This window comes from Anopheles bellator, chromosome 1 (genome assembly GCF_943735745.2).
Source record: "Anopheles bellator chromosome 1, idAnoBellAS_SP24_06.2, whole genome shotgun sequence".
NCBI lineage: Eukaryota > Metazoa > Arthropoda > Insecta > Diptera > Culicidae > Anopheles > Anopheles bellator.
The window spans coordinates 25,257,888-25,277,187 of NC_071285.1; the positions used below are offsets into that span (position 1 = coordinate 25,257,888).

At 49.7% G+C, this 19,300-nt stretch overlaps 3 protein-coding genes across 3 annotated transcripts; all 3 read right to left on the reverse strand.

Annotated features, from left to right (window-relative positions):
- Positions 1–425: 425 nt before the first annotated feature.
- On the reverse strand, positions 426–2,122 carry LOC131216259 (uncharacterized). The gene is made up of 2 exons (XM_058210702.1): positions 2,049–2,122; positions 426–1,987 (listed from the first exon to the last, which is right to left on the reverse strand). The coding sequence occupies exons 1-2, from the start codon at positions 2,057–2,059 to the stop codon at positions 706–708; spliced, it is 1,293 nt and encodes a 430-aa protein (XP_058066685.1). The 5' UTR covers positions 2,060–2,122; the 3' UTR covers positions 426–705.
- A 3,509-nt stretch (positions 2,123–5,631) lies between these two features.
- LOC131215293 (trypsin-4-like) lies at positions 5,632–6,622 on the reverse strand. Its single transcript, XM_058209681.1, has 4 exons — positions 6,571–6,622; positions 6,316–6,496; positions 5,858–6,251; positions 5,632–5,778 (listed from the first exon to the last, which is right to left on the reverse strand). The coding sequence occupies exons 1-4, from the start codon at positions 6,620–6,622 to the stop codon at positions 5,632–5,634; spliced, it is 774 nt and encodes a 257-aa protein (XP_058065664.1).
- Positions 6,623–13,768: 7,146 nt separating this feature from the next.
- Positions 13,769–19,003, reverse strand: LOC131206374 (zinc finger CCCH domain-containing protein 18-like). The gene is made up of 6 exons (XM_058198912.1): positions 18,892–19,003; positions 15,465–17,410; positions 14,871–15,396; positions 14,692–14,807; positions 14,389–14,608; positions 13,769–14,309 (listed from the first exon to the last, which is right to left on the reverse strand). Exons 2-6 carry the CDS (start codon positions 17,358–17,360, stop codon positions 14,128–14,130), a joined length of 2,940 nt encoding a protein of 979 aa, XP_058054895.1. The 5' UTR covers positions 17,361–17,410; positions 18,892–19,003; the 3' UTR covers positions 13,769–14,127.
- Between the last annotated feature and the right edge of the window lie 297 nt (positions 19,004–19,300).

Sequence of the window (19,300 nt, forward strand, 5' to 3'; positions counted from 1 at the left end):
ACCTAAAATGCAAATACAACAACTAGACCCCGTAGTTATTGCTTTGTGCTTTCGCGGTGCGCTTTGTGCAATCACAATCGCGATCCTGCATTGGGCCGCTCTGGGCAGGGCAGGTCACCGGGAGAACAGAACACTGAAATTAGCATTTTTTTTGTATTTGATTGACGAGAAGGGATGGCGTTGGATGCGGTCCGCTTCATTGCCGCAGTTTCCATTACTTTTTCGTTTCGCGTCCCGCCACGTACGGAGATTGAATCTACCGGTAGACTGAGTTCAGTTACGTCGCGAACAGAAAAAAGCGCCAGTTCCTCCTGCGGCACGAACGATGAGTGATCTTGCAGGAAAACTGGAAACTGTTAGTTTCCGGTCGGACTTTTCGTGGTTGGTGTTAGTTCAAATTGGAATGAGGTAAATTTATTGCAGTAAACGATTTCTTAGCCGGTCAGGTTCGTCAATGACCTTCTATTTATAATAGTTAGTGCCTGCTTCGTGTCTACCTTCAGGCTTATGGCAATAATCGTTTTGGTAATAATCATTGAATGTAAGTAGTTAATAATGTACCCGACCCGAATGTATCGCCGTAATGATGTGCACGAAATAATACGGGAATCCCAGTACAGCATCAAAATGAAAGAGTTTTTAAATGCATTAAACGGTGACAGAATATGACCGCGACCGTCTAGATAACTCAAATACCTTAGAAATCTATGTGTAGCAAGATAGCACGCAAGGTAGCACTTCTACAAAATCGTGCAGATCATCCGATGGTGCCATCCTCATGCGTCTCCCGAAGAATAATTCTGCTGGCGATTTATTTCCCGGAATGTCCTGGTGCGGTGACGATCGGTACTGAACCAGCATATCTGTAACTGCTTTTTGCACATCTGCGAGGTCTACTGGGGCATCCATTACAGTTGTTCTAAGTTTGATTTTAAACTGTTCAATCCGGTTCGTTGACGGCCACATGTAGCACCGTCGATGTTTGATACCTTTTTCGGCGCAGTACGCTTTGAACATCTTGCTTTCAAACTGCGTACCATCGCAAGAGATTAGAACATCCGGCTGGCCAAGGCGTGCGAAAACCGTGTCCAAGCATTTAACAATAGAACCCGCCGTAAGATCGGATGTGTCCAACACCTCTGGCCAGAACGAGCACGAATCCATCAGGATGACGTGAAACAGGCCCTCAGTAACCGCAAAGGTTACATACACCTCCTGCCAGGGCGAAGTAGTCGCGGCCGTTTTGCGATGGGCGAATTTGTCGCTAAGGGTCACGAGATCCGTAACTGTGAGATTAAAGTTTGACTTATCAAGCTTTTCCGTCAACCACTTGCGTAACTCGGCATCCTCCTTCGATTGCAATCCGGACAGGAAAATCAGACACTTTAGCTGTTCCGTCGTAAGATCCGATGTTTCGGCATCGAAGCAAGCTCTGTTGATCCGCGCGAGGTAGCCATTGAGTGGTTCATCCTCCTTTTTGATCATTTGCAGAAATTGCAGACGCCGGGCGGTGCAGGACTTCGTCTTTCCGAACAGTGACATCAGCTTGCTGACCGTTTCCTTGAACGTAACTTCGACGAACAGCTTTGGTTCGATCGAATCCTTGTAGGTTTGGCAATTTGCCGCATTCAGTTTGCTAAGCAACAGCCGAACCTTGGCTCGGTCATCCAGATGGACCGCGTCCCCATCCTCGAAGACATCGCGGTTTTCGAAGAACCACTTATCGAAAGTGTCTTCCGAGGCGTCGTTGTACCTGAAGGAAGGTACGCTGTTTTCCAGCTTACTGAGGATGGAATTTTCGCGCCCTTTCTTCACGAACGGGGAAATGGTTAACTGTTCCAAGCACTTTGCCATCGTTTCCTGCTGATTCTGCATTGTCGCTAGTAACTTGGCAAGATCTTTGTTCCATTCTTTGTTATCCGGGCTAGTGACGGTATTGTTTGCACTCTTTGCGTCTTCAACCGGTTTTGTGGAGGTGGAGACGTACCTGCGGTTCAACGAATAAAACTATCAACGAGTTCTTAATCACAGTAAAGTTAGTTACTCACTTTGAGCCCATGATTAATGATAATTGTTTCCAGTGCGTTTCGTAAACAAAATGCTATGTGATCGTTTGATCATGTGAAAATTGACTTGGCGTCAGCGTTTCGCGCTCTTTTAAGCTGTCAAAATTGATTTACGTCAAACATCACGCCATAATGGACTTGCTATAAAATAAACGCAAAGCCAGTTCGAGGAAAGAAATGTGGAATCCATTTTATTAATAGAATAAAGGGCTTCCGGGTGACGAATCCAGCCGGCTTTCCTTCCCGCTTCTCGTTGGATACATATCGAAACTCGCACCAGCTGAATTTGGTTCGATTTTCTCCAAAACAGCCCGAATTATGCTCAATTTTTAGGTTACGTTTGTAAGGGAGCCCCCCCACAAAACTACGCTGCGAAAAATTTCACGCGTATTGGTTCAGTAGTTTTGGAGAACGCATTTTTGGCCCTGGGCGGAAAGATTGCATCAACAATACATAAGCGATATTTAAAAATAAGAATGAAAAAACAGATCGATTACCGAACGAACGAAACGAATTTATTGGAGAAATCAAATTTGGAAACATGATTAATTCATGGGAATGCTGCTCACTAAGCTGCTTAGTTCACGCTTAACTCCTAGGTCTCCGGTGTCGTTGTGCACTTATGTTCTCATTTGTCGCCCAAACATCAGTTCTGATGGTGTTTGATTGCCATGAGGCCTGGCCAACGGTGTCGATCTGTATGTTCGAACCAAATCAGCAACAGCTTTCTTGAGAAGTTCGTCGTAAACTTCGCTTTCGTCGGCACTTTGGGTACATTCACTGTCGCTTTCTTCGTCCGGTATCTGGTTCAGTATGGTGTTCTCTAAGCGATTGACGAAATTAACCATGAGCTTCGAACCCATCACTGTCCCATTTTCGCTATCGCATCGATGTTTAACACGATTGTGATGGCAGTACGATCTAAATGCGTTGCTCTGAAATTGCGTCATGCCGTTGGTGATCAGGACATCCGGATAGCCGAAGCGATCAACAATTTCCTCCAAAGCAAAAACTATGTCAACCGCTCTGATACCGTTGACTTTGATTACTTCTGGCCAATTGGAGTACGCATCCATCAAAACCACATAATATGAACCGTTAACTGCAGTGAATTGCAAATGCACCATGTGCCATGGCGCTCCTTCTTCGTTCTTCTTACGCTGCATGAAAGCATCGCACAAGCTCCCCATCTGGGCCAGATTGTTTACCTTGCGATCGAGCAAGTTCTTTTCCAACATCTGTCGCAGATCAGCATCAGCTTCCCATCGGAGTCCGGCAACAAACAAGAAGCACTTAAACTGCGCAGCGCTAAGCTCGGACATTTTGGCATCGTCAAAGGATTTGTCCACCCGGTTAAGGTAGCTCCTGACATCTTCCATTTCGCTTTTCCTCAGCTGCAGAACCTTCAGACGATTTTCATTCAGCGACATCATTGGGTTTCTCCGGGAAGCTAGAATCTTTGAGAAAATAGCAATAGTACAATATTTCTTCACACTTGTTTCAACTTTTTCAACTCACACGCTTATTTCAACCGCACCCGAAGCGTATGGTATCTACGATGTTCAGTTGGAAATGTTTCCTGGAACTACCTTTATTAGACAAAGCGTCAGCAAGTCAAAGTAACACAAAGGAATGAGCTATAAAATTGACAATTAGTTTCAATCAAAATTCAAAATTCCCGTTAGGTCTGATAGGTATTTGGTCTGTGTGTGAAATAAGTTCTTTCATTATTAATTCGATACAATATGTTAATCCGATATTAGATGATTGCTAATTACTGCATACCGTTGATACCGTTTTTATTTCATTATTCTTAAAAGAATGTATTGTTTATCAAAGCAGAGAAAATGAATTTAAACCTGATGAAACCATCATTCCAACGTTTTCCATACTTTCAAACTTTATTACCATGGAGTTAGGTACAGATAATTGTTGAATTTTTCTCGTACAATCAGATAATAACTTTGCATGGCTACAATCTTTTTCTGCGAGAGCGCCATTCACGTTAAAGCCTTTAACATAAAAACATTGTAGGTTAGAACTGAGTTCCACGGTGACCGCGGGTGTGAGAGAACAGATGCTTCTTTTCTCTTTGAATGCTTCCCGATGTGCCGATAACTTAAATAGAAATGTTGAACTCTTGCGTTTTTATTTTTGGTTCATCGAATCCTGCTTACGCTCGTGGCTCGAGGAAAAATTCTAGTTTCAGCACACAAAAGCCTTTTTGTGTTCGTCGTTTCGGGCGAGATTCAACATCGACAAACAAAAATTCTTCTGGCTTCCACCGAAACAGGTCCTGCGGCGGTCCAATGCTCACATTGGTAACTCCCAAACGTTTCGCTCTCCGCTGGCCCCTCTGCTAGTCCTGGTCGATCCATTTTTCAGGCTGGACATCGGCACGTGAAGGGGGTGGTCGGAGAATAGCTTTTTTCGTTTCTCCGGACTGCCAAAAGGCAACCAGAAAATTCCATACGACGTGCATTTGGAAAATCCCACCAGCTTTCCCACGCCGACCTGCAATCGGGACTATCGATACGCTTGGGAAACAGTGCTTTGAAATATTCAACGGAAACTGTTTTGGTACTCGGAACGGCATCAAACTCCCCCGAGGCACCACTGTTTGGTTCGGCCAGTGGACGGCTTCTTTTTAAAACCGTGTTTATGTTTTCTTATGTTATCCATGTTTTTTCCCTACACAACCGTTCTGCATTGCTTAGTGAATAAACGCTCGAGCTACGTGTGATTTTTTCGTTCATTTTTAAAACAAAGTTCGTAAATTGTTCGAAACTAAATTTTGTGTCTGTTTTTTCAACGGAAACCAACAGCTTTGGAGTTGATTCAATTAGCAAAATCCGGGTTGCCATTTCATTCTGACGTAAACCACAATGGTCTATGGCCAACTCCCGAGATGAATGAACGCGAACTGCAGAGCTGAAAACAACGCGATTCCATCCTGTTTTTCTATCCGGTGCCGTTGAAACGGTAACATTTCGAGTGAACGATGAATCGGATGTTATACTCCTCCAACAGCCATGTAGTCGGCCCACTCGAAATGGGAATTAGAAAACTTTAAAGTTAAGCTAAAGTTCACCGTACGAGGATGCTCCACAGCCAAACGTGGGTAAAAGAAAACTTGTGTGTTACTGAATGCTTTTGAGTACAGATAATGAGTGCTTCACCGTTTCATGAGTTGAAAATTAATTGGCCAGACTGCTGATTAGCAAAACAGCTAGAAACGGATCCGTGTTTTTCAAACATCATTCAAACCATGCTACTTACCTTTGTTCGTTTCCCTTTTCGCAAAATTGAAAACATTCTGTTTTATTATGGGCCAATTGAAAACACTATACGCATAATGGTAAATATGGAACTGTTTGTTTGTTTGTCTTCTGCACAATTATATACCCTTATTAAACTATGCAAATATATAATTACACTTGTTCCATTCTTATGCAGTCGATTTGCCACTGCACAATGCTGAGCTCGGTTTCTGATAGTTATCTCCGGTAGTATGTCATTGTTTATTCGTTCACCAGCTTCCGATTGTGGGGCCTTCAATTAAGTGCTAAACACCGGTCTGTCGTCGAATCCATTCACGACCCGCAGCAATGCTACTGTACACGCCGTACTTGTTCGGCTTGGCACATCCGATGGCCCACGATATGATGCCCGCCTGCTTACCACGACAGACGAGGGGACCTCCAGAATCTCCCTGAAAAAAGAATCAGTTGCTGCAGAAGTGTGCACACATTTTGCAGAATACCTTAAATCACTAACTACTGCAAGCTTACATCGCACGCATCTCTTAAGCCTTTCGCGTATCCGGCGCACATCATGCGGGCCGAAATCACATCGGTGGCAACGTACGCTTGACGGCAAAGTGGCTGCGAAACGATCGGCAGAACCACTCGGCGCAGCTGGGTCCTCGATTCCGGCCCCAGCGTGAGACCCCAGCCGAGCACCGTGCATTGTTCGGCGGGCGGAAACCGCTTCGTTCCGGCTGGCAATGGTAACACCACCGCCCGGTTGTACCTCTGTTTCAGCCGGAGCAATCCGAAGTCGTAGTCTCCGGTGTCGTAGGAGAAGTTTGCGTGCTTCACCAGCCGATCAACCCGATGCAGCTGGCCACCCCGCTGGTAGAACGACGAGTTGGCACGCACCATAGCGGTCTGTGGGGTTAGTTGGCTGTGGACGAAACCAGCAGATTAGAGATCCCTCTCGGAGTTCGCTACAGTGGCCGCAGCATTACTCCACACAGTGAGCGGCCGTCAGTACCCAGATGTCACTGATTAGCGTTCCGCCGCAGATATGGTTCTTCTCCAGCGTGGTCCACACCTGCACCGACACCATGTAAGGGTACCGAAAGATCTGTGTAGCCGTCCCGTTCACTATTCGGAACTCTAGCTCCGGAGTTGAAAAGCCTAGCGAACCTGCAGTGGCGGAAAGAATCCACGGGGTAGAGTGATGTGCTAGATCGTGTCACGAATGTTCGGGCGGACATTACGGAGCAGACATACGAAGCACACAATTACGGCAAATGTGTCTGCAACGGGCATGCTGGCGAGTAACTGAGAAATAAACTGATCCCTACAGCTAATCAGACCAGTGCTAATGGTCTCCAAAAATTGGTTACGTATCGCTCATTCAGTGCGCTACTGAGTGTGATTAATTTTTGATCGCATGAGCCAATTGGCACTCAACCGTAATCACTCTGTAGCAATTTAGATTAGTACAAGAAATATGTACCCCAAAGCTAAACCTGGACAGTGGCCCTGCGAAATGTTTGCAGTAGAATTGAAAAACTTTCGACCCAAAATTAAACTCCTAGAGTGGATAACAGATACGCTGTTGTTGTGTGACTCTGTTCTGCGTTTCTCACAGATACCTCGTTAGACTGGATTCGTAATATGTCTACAGTTCCGAAGAGTTTTATGAAAGCAACAGCAAACCGCACCGATTGATAATCGTTAGCAGACGAATGATGGCTAATGACGAAAAATACTGTGCATAGCTCCATAAAAGGCGTCTAAAGCAGTACAGCATATGACATATTTTAGCCCGAAAACCGATATAACACATCACACACGGAATACCGTACTTAATCTGTTTTCTCAACGCTCAACGACACTCAAAATAGTTTAGCAAAGGAGGCAATCGAAGCACGAATCCAAGCGTGCCTCGGCTCAAAACTCACGTAAAAACTCACGTAATTTGCCTTTCTAACACTGATTTTCATTTGCTAGCACCATGGACGACACCGTTACCTGTTCCCAGCTTGTTTTTGAAGCTTTCGGGACGCCCGAATCGGGAGTCATAAATTTTTCATCCCTTAGGGAACTCTTGCTAGCGATACTACGCAAAATAAATATCGAAAATGAATCCATCGAGGAAGTACTAAATGGACAGACTAAGGAAGTTAATCCAGATCCGGAGAGTCATCCGCAGGGAACCATACAGGAGGAACAACGTATAGAAGAGTCCGAAACATACCTGATCAATATCGAACAGGAATACGTGGAGGAAGTACCAAATGAGCAGCCTCACGAGGTTAATCCAGTTCCAGAGGGTAATCCGCAGGAACCCGTTCAGGAAGATCTTCATGAAACTCAACAGTGTTTTGAAGCGTCCGAAGCCTACCACCAAATCGTCGTAAAGTTGGGAGAACTCCAGGTCAAACTAGAAGAGTTAAACGATCAGCTGCAGAACCAACAACGGGTAAGCAACGCCATACTGCCCACGGCGTCACAGCTAGAGGAGTATCGCGGAAGTCGCACATCGTTGCTACATCCGGCCCACGAAAACGCCGTCGATTTTCTGACCCTCGTGGCACGAATGGACAAGATCGACGACACGGTCGGTAAGCTGACATCGTTTGCCACCGATACCGTGCTGGAATACGCGAGGATCGAAAAATCTGTTGTTCCGTTTCTGGAGGGTGGCGAGCTGGCCGTGATTCGGGCACAGCTGGATAATATGAACCAACAGCTGAAGGAACACATTCCCGACTTCCGTGTGCACTGCAAATCGTTGAGTAGTTTGCGAACACAGCGACCTTCGAAGCAGAGCGCCGAATCGGCCTCACCCATCGATTTCTATCAGCATTCGGTGCCGAGCTCGGTAAAGTCGCTGGTGCAACGGCGTAACACACTGCCACCTGATCCAGAACCGGCTGACCCGAACTCGGTGGAGAAGGAGCTAGAAACGATTCGATCGGTTCTGTTGAGTGTAATTAGCCGCCTTCCTCTGACGGAGACTAGTCAAATCTTACCACGACCGGATTCGAGCCCATCGCTAGAGACGGTAGCGGACAGCTTTCGAGTGCTGTGGCCGCGTGAGATCGAGGAACTACTCCAGTCGGACGGCGAGCGTATCGCAGCACTCGAAGCAAAGCAGGACGATCTCCGGAAGCAGCTGGAAGTGGTCACACAAAACAGTGACCTTCTGTCGGCGACACTCCAGGAGTTGAACGTGAAGCAGCAAACCCATCACGAGCTGGTGACTGATCAACATCAAAATTTACGTAAAGCACTACTTGAGAAGGGCCATCAAATTGAGGGTCGCTTGGCAGAGCTGCACGCGGAAGTGACCACCCATCTGGACCAGCTCGATCGGGAGGTGGAAAATCGAGTTGATTTTGAACATTTTCGCACACGCCTACCGCAGGAAACGTTCTTCGCCACCATCGGGCAGCTGCGCGGTCAGATCGACGGGCAGGTGGATCGGTTCTTTGCGGAACTGGCGGACCTCTGGACGCACCTGCACGAGCTCCACGCCAATCTGTTGGAGAGGTGCGAAAAAGACGAAGTGGAGCTGTTGGAAGCGTGCCTACGGAGGAAGATCACCTACACGCAGCTGATGGTGAACAAAATGAGGGCCGCCCTGAGGAGCACCGTTGAGGCGGCCGGAACGAAGCGCCAAATCCGACCGGGTACGATGGCTCACTGTGTATCCTGCAACCATGCGGCTGTGATGCAGACCCTGCAGGACTTGGTTCCGACGGGGAAAGACTTCTACACGGCGGACCTGCAACGAAACCGACGCATTAGGAAACTTAAGACACTGGCCAAGAATAGGCTCACACTTGATCGCACGGGAGTGCACTCGGCGATCCCCATAAAAGCAGGACCGGGCAATACGAAGAAGGCTAATATGGTCCAACCTAGTGAGCTGGTGTACCAAATTCACTGTACGTCCACGAGACCTTAGCTTTCGGAGAATCAAACTAAGCAGCGGAAGTTTAGCCCCTCTCGGCGTTTAATAGACATTGTTGGAAAATAAATTAACAATTGCGTTACGTCACTCCACACCGAAGTCGAAAGACTCAATCAAACTCAAGCGACGAACCCTCCGATCCGGTCCGAACGGTGCATCGCGGCTCGATTTCGGTTGCCAGACGCTTTGGGCTGGCACGTTTGTTGCGTTTGAAATTATGCAACTCTCCCAAAAGGTACCCCGGAGGTGCATTCGGATGCCCAAAACTGGTTTAACTGGTAGTCCTGGGATGTGCGTATATACGTTGTGGAAAAAAACATTTTTCTAGTTTTCTTCCATCGGGTGGTGGATCACGGTGGTCCGAGTGCTATCGGAAGAAATGTAAGAAATTCCTCGACCGCTTTTCTGTTGGCTAGTTGTCCGGTTTGCGCAGAAATGTCTCATGCTTCGGCCCGTTCGGTCCAGCGGCCCGTTCGGTCCAGCGGCCCGTTTAGGTCCGATGACAGTGATGAAATGCTGTTTACACTCCGTCCCACGGTCAACGTCTTTGGTCATTGCACAATTTGGCCATTGCAAGAGAATCGCTGGAGAAGGAGGGTAAATAATCGCCTCTAGAAATGGTTTGCCCACCACCACCAACGGATCATCGCGGATCCCTCTCCGAAGCTCCGCAGAGAGCCAGCTCCGTAGTGGCACGCCAGATCAGAAGACCGAAGACCTTGAATCGGCTTCGCGCCGAAGCCGATGGCGACGGTGTAAACATTTTTCCATTCCACGTGCGCCACGCGGTTTGACCTCCAGTAGGCCAGCCGAGGTGAACGTCTTGGCGGGGTGGTTGTTGTTGCTGGGTTTCGGCTTACCTTTCGAGCACCGTCTTGCATCACCGGTGCGCTTGGGGGTCTTGTAACTGTATTGCAGTTCTGCGGCCGCCACTCCACCAGTTCTTGCGACGATCGGGGCGCGCGTGCGGCTCACCGGAGGTGGTACACCGGGGGAGAAGGTAGTTCGGCAGCCGTTTGGCAACCGTAGGGGAAGTTACCTAGCACCTAGGCGAAGTGCTTGTTCTGCTTTGGCGGCTTTTCACGGATCAGAATAACCCCACCTCGGGCTGGCAGGTTTTTGCGCAGACAACGTAGAACGGCCCCACCACGGAACGTGACCACAAACTACCGGAGTGCCATTTCATTTGCGTCGTTGTTTCTTTTTGTGGAAACTGAAACACTTTGTAATTGAATTTAAACGATTGCACAGAGTTCGCTCTCACTTTCGTGAAATGCGTAAGTGAAAGTGAACGGAGCTACGAATTTGGAGAAAAACGACGAAACAAACCATATCTTGCCGCCACCTCCAAGCCTCCGTAGAGGGGTGCTAATAAGTGGCTCACACATAAACGTGTCCACCGTACCCCGCCAACAGCATGATCTAACTCTCCGGGCTTTTCGGTTGGTCGCTTGACCTGCCACAGATCCATCATCATAAATCGTGTGGCTTATCGCCTTGAACGGTCCGAAGGTTCGTCATCTGCTTTACGGTAGTTTCACGGAGTCCGGCTGCAGAACTGCGAACGGCGATCGACATCCCGATCGACTGTGAATTTCGACGGAGAGCTATTCGAGAGGTGAGATTGAGAAAATTTCGGTGAGAAAAATACAGTCGAGCCACGGTTGTCGATCGAAATAATTGGTTAAGTAATGGGTATATCGTAATACGAGACTTATTTGCTGTTGGCCATCGGCCGACTTCCGTGACCTAAGGTTGGTACAGACAGATATAAGAGGTAGTGTCTATAAATCAATTTAGAAACTTGCCTTTTTGGAGCGTTATATGCTTCGCTTTTCGGTTTGTTTCGACCGATGTTCGCATCGTGGATCCGCTCGAGGCTCGACTGTAAGGTGAGCCACCTATTCGGCCTGCTCGGTAGGGGCCCCAAGCCAGAGCGTGAGCATAGCGTCGTTGGGTTGCATCTCTCGCGGCATCTGGAGCCATGTGGAGGGGCCACGGCTTTACGCGTGCGAGCAGCGCACGATCGCTGATCTATGCGCGACCAGCAGTGTGGGTTCAGTCGTCGTCGCGCCGAAAAGCTTCGTAGTACACTCTACGCCGAGCCTGTTCCGAGGTTGCGAAGATTGCGCAAAGGCACAGCCGTTTCAGTTTCTGTGGTTCAAGCCCACACCTCGCTTGACGGTAGGGCGAGCAAGTTCCGACAGTGGTCCGAAGATGCAGCTTCTGAAGCGGAACCGAGCCGCCAACCCGAGCTGCGTCATTAGCATCCAGAGCGGCGTAGAGGAGGTGCAGGACGTAAAGGTGAGTGGTGGCTTGAGAGAGGCTCCCAGATAATCTAAGCGATGCTGTGTGGACAGCAAGGCAATGTATTGTGGTGGTGACTGATGAGATGATGAGATCGTGACCGGCAGTGCCCCACCGGTGCGATGTTTTAACATTCTGTGAAACCACCCTCTCCCGTATCTTGTTCGCAGGTGCACGAAGAGTGCGACTTTCTAGTGGATGTCCTGACCGGCAAGAGTTCCGTTTCGCCCGATTTTTGCTGCAAGGTGTTGTACATGATCCTGTGCACCTGCTTCACGACCGAATCGCGCCAGAAGCGCTCCCCGGCGGCGATCGAGCAGCGACACCAACCAACGACCTACCAGACCATCTGAGCCGCTCTTAAGCACGGCGCATCCAAAGTGTGAAGTGAAACTGCGATCATACAGGAAGAGAAACCTTTGCCCAATTACCGTGTGCGTTCCATTTGGTGGAACGTTTCAGTGAGCCCCAGAGTGTTTCCGTAATCGCGGTTGTGGAAGTGCCTCGAGTAAAAAGTAGTGCAATATGACCTTCTCTGGTCCAAAAAAATTATATTCGTCCGTTAAACAGCATGAGACGTCAACGCCGCCGAACTAGGATTAGTAGAGCTAAGAAATCCATTTGCCGGATGCCTGTGGAGACTTGTAGGACTTTACTGTTAAGCTATCGTGCGTCAGTCGGAATAAGTTGTTGTCATGCGGAACTAGCTCCGCCGTAGTCATAATCTGTAGCGCAGTTTTTTATCAGTGCTTTACTACTGAGCCCCAAATACAATGACGTACAAGAGCAGACCCTAACTACTTTAGGAATTTTTGTTTCATTCTCGAGCACACCACCCAGATTCAAAGGAGACAAATGTCGTCAGCATATCCGTTCTGGGTGGATCGTGCGGATCTCAAACTTAATCAGCTCGCCCATTGCGATTCGGTACCGGCATCCGACGTGGAGCACCGCGGGAATGTACGCAAAACCTGTCCGCCGTCGAACACGTTTGCCAAAATTTCGGTTTCCTTTTGCACTGTTCGAGTCTCGATCGAAACCAGTTTTCATCTTTCATTATCAAACCTTGACTTCTCGCGGTCAGCTCGTGGTCCAGCACATCTGGGCCAGGGTCCGATCGGTAACGGTCGTTGCAGGATGCGATGCTAACCTGCGGTTTGGGTGTGAGCACTAATCTACCAATGACTCAATTTCCTTCTTTATTCGACGGCAATTCATTACTTAACCCTGATCGATGGCAAACCAAAACCACCATTAAAACAAAGGGAACCCCGGTTGGCTAGAATAGTTTCATCGTAATGTATCGTTACCTGGGGAAATTGCATCCGATTAAAGCTTTCTTCTACAGTGCCGTTGACCGTGATTATAATCACCTACGAGGCTAACAGATTCTGGGATATGTAAATGACCCATACATTTTGCAGCATCTCCAGCTCGTCTTGGCGTTTTACTGTGAAGATATGGCACACATTGACATGGTGGCTGTTTTAAGCAGATTGAAAACTGCTGGCTGCTTGCCGATCGTCAAGAATGTTGCAGTCTCTTCGGAATGTGTTTCTCGAGATCGGTTCGGCATGAGGGCAACCGACTGACTATGTAATTAATCTTATGCTAAGGAGGTTATAGGCGGTAATCGACTCATCTATCAATTCAACACCAACAGTGTGCACGTTTTGAAGCAGAATAAAGTTGATGACAAAATAGGCGTGATTATGCAACGTTTAAAAAACATCCGCAGCGTTCAACGGTTATACAACGAGCGATCACAAAGCGTGATCGTTCACGGATTAGTATCTTCGAAAGACTGTTTCACATATTGAAGTAAGAGCTAAAATTTATTCATTTACTTGCGCCGAGGCCCCGGAACATGTTCCGAGCGCAAAGGCAAGCGTTACGGGTTGGAATGAATTCGAACCACAAACGACAACCAGAGTTTTTTTAATGAAAGTTGGCCAGCAACGAGACTACGAACACGGATAATCGTTCGTAGAACAACATAAGCCAATGATCGGAACAGGATATGATAGATGCCTTTTTTTGGACGGCTGTGGGCGGCAGAATAACCGGAGCATCTGTGATCTTTTCGGATTATGTTAATTGAATCATCTTCTAGCGCACGATCGCATAATGTGTGTGTCAGAGTGTTTAATTTGGATACGCATTTTAAAACACTCGTATTCGTTATCGCAACCCCTCGGTCCAGTTTGCTACTATATATTGTTGATTGGTTTTGTTGTTGGTTGAATATTCTATCCACTCTTGTCACAAAATAAAGAGAAAAATAAATCAATAAACTTAAAAAAGACAATCGCACTGCCTGCAAGTAGATCACCGACAGCAGATCTTTGAGCGTGAACCGGACCTGCTTCCGTTCCTCGACGCCCCAAATTGGCTTTCCTCTGAAGTGTGTAGAGATTGGAGAAAAAACCGATAAGATAAGCTACTTCACCACCTGCTTGGAATGGGTTCGGCTGTCGGATGATGATAATGTGTGTATGTATGCATTCGGGTGTGTGTGGGTTTGTGTACGGCTATGGACAATTTACGATATCTTCGTGCGCTTCCGAGCGATCGCTTCCTCGACGGCTCGCAGTTGCTTCAGCAACTCTTCGCGGCGTGATGATTTTTTCGATGCGGCCGCATTGGCCTTCTCCATCGCGGCACTCGACGGTGGAATAACCTGCGACCCACCGCCCTTACCACCTTCGGCAGCCTTTTTCGATTCTGTGGTGGGTGAACAAGCAAAAGATATTCACGTTCATCTTCGTGCCAGGCTTCGAAAGTTTGCAGCGAAAGAACCTACCTTTCTTGGACAAAGCGGATGGTGCTTTACCCGCTTTGCCGTCGGTTGCCGCCCCACGAACTTTGGCCGCTGACCGTGCCTTTCCACGCGAAGAGCTGTCCGAGCTGGAGGAGTACGAACTTTCCGAACCCGAATCGCTGGAATCGGAGGATCCGGAACCGGATGAACTGGCACTGCGTCGACGCCGTTTGTCGGTTGGTGCTTTGTGCATCGGTGGTGACTGCCGAAAGGAGACGGGAGCAAGCAAAATCGAGAAACGATATAATCGAACCAGGCATGAAGAAACGCACAACACAAACCAACCTTCTTGCGCTTCGAGCCGACGGCCTTCTCAACCACGACGCGCTTGTCAACGACGATCGGTGACGCGGTACGTTTCTCGAGCCGTTTTGCAGTAGTGGCCGGCGATGCTTTGCGAGCTTCAAAATGAAATACAATGGAGTAAGTATGCTGTCGAACGGTCCAAGGGATCCGTAACTTACCACGCCGTGGACTAACCGTGGGCGATCGTGTGCGGACCACTTTGCGCATGTGACCAGCGTGTCGATCGCTGTCCTTCGAGCGATGGCTGTCGTAGCGAGCCCGTCTCGTGGCGGCTGTCGTAGGGCTGGGTGAGCGACTCGAGTCGGAGCTTGAACCCGACCGGGTGCTGCTGCTGGAGCTGCTGTAGGAGGAGCTGTTGCTGTAGCTGCGCCGTTCGCGCCGACCAGCCCGCTTGTCTCGACCCGGCGACTTCGAGCGCATCCACGGGTCGTTCCACTCATCGGCTCGCTGCAGGATCACCTCACGCGTGGCACCCGCCCGTGGATTGCGCCGTTTCGAGATGTCTTCGTCCTCGTACTGGGGCATCCGGTGCGACGGGAGCTCGCGGTAGCGGTGTGTACGCCCAAAAACATCCTCCTCGAAAGGAGGTCCTCCACGGGCGAACTTTGAGGGCGGTGCAGCATACTCGTAACCAGCTGCAACCACCGCCGCCGCTGGCCGGGCTCCCGCGTACGTGGGTGATAGCTAGCAAAAGCGAAAGCCATGGGTAAGGAACGTGGGGCTCTTTGCGGCAAAAGCGAAATAAAACTTACATCTGACGGCGACGCACGGTCCCGTGTGTAGTAGTTGTCCTTCTCCAGCTCGTCCTGTGTCAGTGAGAGGTTCATCTTTTTGTCATCAAAGTCAATGTCCTGTTCCTTGCGTTTGTTTGCCTTGCGCATCATCTCCTTTGCCGTGCGCAATCCCCGTTCCCAAGCACTCTCGGGGATCGGTTCGACGGGAGGTCTAGCGGCCGCTGGAGCAGCAAGCACTCCACCTGCCGCATACGGTGGCATAACCGGGTGGTGCGCAGCCAGAGCATGGTGCAGTGCGGCCGAGGGACGCTCGTGCCGAAATTCGGAAGCGTACATGGGACCAGCGACCCCACCCAACGATGGATGGCCACCGAAAGCTCCCGGTTGATGTGTGACGGGTATCGGCCGCACCATATCGAACATTGTGTAGTTGCCTTTGTCGGTCACGCCCGGATGCAGAAACCGGCAACTCATGCCCCAGGTGCACTGGCCGCGTGTGTAGAACCTACAGACAGGCTTCGGTTCTGTTTCCTCCGGACGCTTTTCATCCTCATCGCTCACCTCGCCCTCTTCCAGCTCTTCGCCCTCCTCCAGCTCATCGTCCGGCACCTCCTTTTTGGGCACCTTTTCCTTTTCCTCATCGCGCACCGGATCGACCTTCCGTTGCGCTTCCTCCTTCGGTGGCTCGTTACACTCGCCCTCTTCGGCCTCGAAGTCGAGCGCATCTTCGTCGTTCTTTTTCTTGTCCGCCAGATTTGCCTCGGACAGAAGTGTGTCGTGAGTGCGCCCTCCTCCGCCACCGTTGGTGGTGGAATGCTTTTCCGCCTCCAGATTGCGCAATTGATTCTTCTTCTCCTCCAGCTTCTGGCGCAGATCGGTTATTTTCGGTTTCTCCTCTTCCGGTTGCCGTTCGATCTCTGCGGTCTGCGAAGCACCCAATCCGGCCATCACTGGTTCCTCATCATGGTACCCATCCTCGTTGCCGGTGCTGAGATCATCGTGTTGATCTCCGTCCCCATCCAAGCCAACGCTCCGGCGGTTGCCGTGATTACGCTTCTCACCGTCTTCTGGCCCACTATCGCGCTCTTCCTCTTCCTCGTCGTCTTCGGCACCGTCTTCCTCGGGGCCTTCGCGGGACTCCAGTTCGTTGTCACTCTCCAAGCTCACGTCGCTCAGATCTTCGTGGCTCATGTCGAGGGCACTATTCGTCGCTCCGGGTCCCGTACGGTCACCACCTCCTCCGTCGGTTTTCATCGGGCCCTCTTCCTCCTCTTTACCATCCCCGTCCGATTCAATTTCACAATCCGAGATCTCTTCGCCCTTAAGCTTCTCGCTCAGATTCGATGTGCTCGAGTTGCGCGACAACGATCGCTCCTCTTGCTGCTGCTGTTGCTGTTGCTGTTGCTGACGGTGGTGATGATCTTTGCTCGAGCTGTCGGATTGGTTTGACAGTGATCGCGAACGCTCGAAGCGACGGTGGTGGCCGCGGTGATCCTCACCGTCGGCTTCGGCCTCCGGTGACGGTGACCGTTGATCGTCGCCCTGCGAAAGGCTTGGCGAGTGCGATCGGCTAGACGCGGGCCGGTACGGGGGAGAGTTTGATTGCGACCGAGCTTCCTCCTCATCGTCGAAGTTGGCCGGTTTCGCACCGTCGTAAGTTAGACTGCCTGAGGTGTTGGAACGGGAACGCTGGCCGTGCTGAGAGCCAGCGGTTCCTTCGCCGTCGTCACGCCCACCAGTCTCAGCGTTGGATGATGGCGACGGAGAATGGGACGGTGAGCCGGACCCATCGGACTGCTCCTCATCATCGTCCTCCTCTTCCTCTTCCTCCTTCGTGGCGTGGCTTGGCGCTTGTTCCGAGTCGGCCGAACTGTTCGAAGCCGACGAGCCGGGCCGTGAGTCATCGCTGTCCATGTCGATTTTGCACCCCTCGCAGGGACCGTAACCGTTTCAATCGAAGCAAGCTGGAAATGCGCACGCGAGAGAGACAGTTAGTCCTTGTGGTTCACGCAGTCATGATCCGAAACGTGATCCCCAAGCAAGCCGTGAGGAACCATTTCTTTGGCACTTTCAACCATTGAGCCTTCCCCTGCAGAATGCGAGGTGAATCCCATTCCAAAGCAACCCCGGGGACGGAGAAGACAAAGATGCGCCCTCGTCCACCCGATGGTACACCACCTGCTCTCCTCCTGCTCGCCGCTGTGCTCACGCACAACCAAGGGTAAGGAATACTTACTACTCCCGGCCACCGGTCCGGCACTCTCGGAACCGGTGTGCCGCGTCCGCGCGCACCAACCGTCAACATGTTCCCCGTTTACGTTTTTTTTTTCGACACAACAACTACTACAACAACACCACAGGTGTGCGACGTCGCACGCCGAAAAACTCACGATTCGCGCTCGGTTCCACTGTCTCGGACAGGGATGTTTCGTGTTTTACTTTACTTATACTTTACTTTTGCACCTTGCACATTTCAACTAAAAGAACCCGGCTATTATTGGAGGGAAAGGGGACGCGCGTGGAAGGGAAGAACTGTTAAAGATGGAGCAATACTTTCAAACTTTTGCTTTTCCCGTTTTGCTGCAAAATAAAACTCAACATTACGGACTTGGGTGGCTTCGATCACTCTCTTCTCACCTTCGTGTAGCACGGATTTGGGAGGACCAATAAAATTCGACTCTTATGTTGAGCGTGTAGGGTTTCAACAATGTTTTCGTTGAAACGGTTGAAAACGCCAAGGTACCGGTACGTTTTACATGCGGGCCAAACCTGTCTTCCGAAAAACCGACTTTGTGACTGTTTTTTGTTTGTTTTGTACAACGACACTGCTTTACGGCGACACCGGAAGTTCACACATTTGTCATCCACTATCTGACGCCGGACACCCGGAAAAGGTTCTTATAGAGTGAATGGGCAACTAGCACTTTAGCATCCTGGCAAGTACCGTACAGTCCAGGATTGATTGGAGCGGGAAACAGCCTTCGATTACTTCACCATCACTCTTTTCACAAACGGGGCAAAACCGAAGCTCCAAAGGTCACCACCATCTTGGTTTTCTGCGAACATTGTCTCGACAGGAGGGGTACAGGAAAGCTCCGTTAAAACGCCACTTCGAACAACGTATTGTATTCCGCCGCTCTGTCCAGCGAACCGGCGAAACAGTCTCTGAGAAGAAAAGCCGCACTCACCGTTGAGTTTTTGGGAAATTAAGATTCCGGTTCGATTGAAAAAACAAAAATACGTACTAGAAGCTATAAATGCTTCCGTCAACGCGCAGACACAATCTCAGGGCACACGCACACACCGGCACGCACTGTATGACTCGTGAAACAATGGTTTGTTTGAACCGTTACGTTATGGACTGGTTTGGGTTTAGGTTAATGCTGTAAATTCTTTCGGCAAACTGGCAAAGGGTTCTGCGTTTGCTGCCCGTTGCGGTGCTTACCTTTCTTCTGGGTATGGGATGGCCACAGAGGGACTGTGTTGCTCTGGGCGGTCAATTGCGTGTGGTCACCTAATACGGCCCCGAAGCACCCCTATTTTCCGCTTCCCGTTTGCTAACCTCTGTGCCCAAGCTGGTTTGCTGTCGTTTGGCCGTCGCCGGGAAAATCGATAATACCGAGAACGAGCAGATTTTCCAGTAGATTTCTCCCGACAATCCACGCTTCGGAAAAAATGACCGAAAATGCATTCGGGCGAAGGCTTGTCCTCCGGTTTGACAGCTCGAGACGGACCGAAGACGTCAGATTCGCACGACAGCGGGGCACGCTCGAAACAGATTCACAAGGTGTGTAGATGCATGCGGTACGATACGCGATAAGTGGTGTGCTGTGATCAATAAGATTTCTCTATCG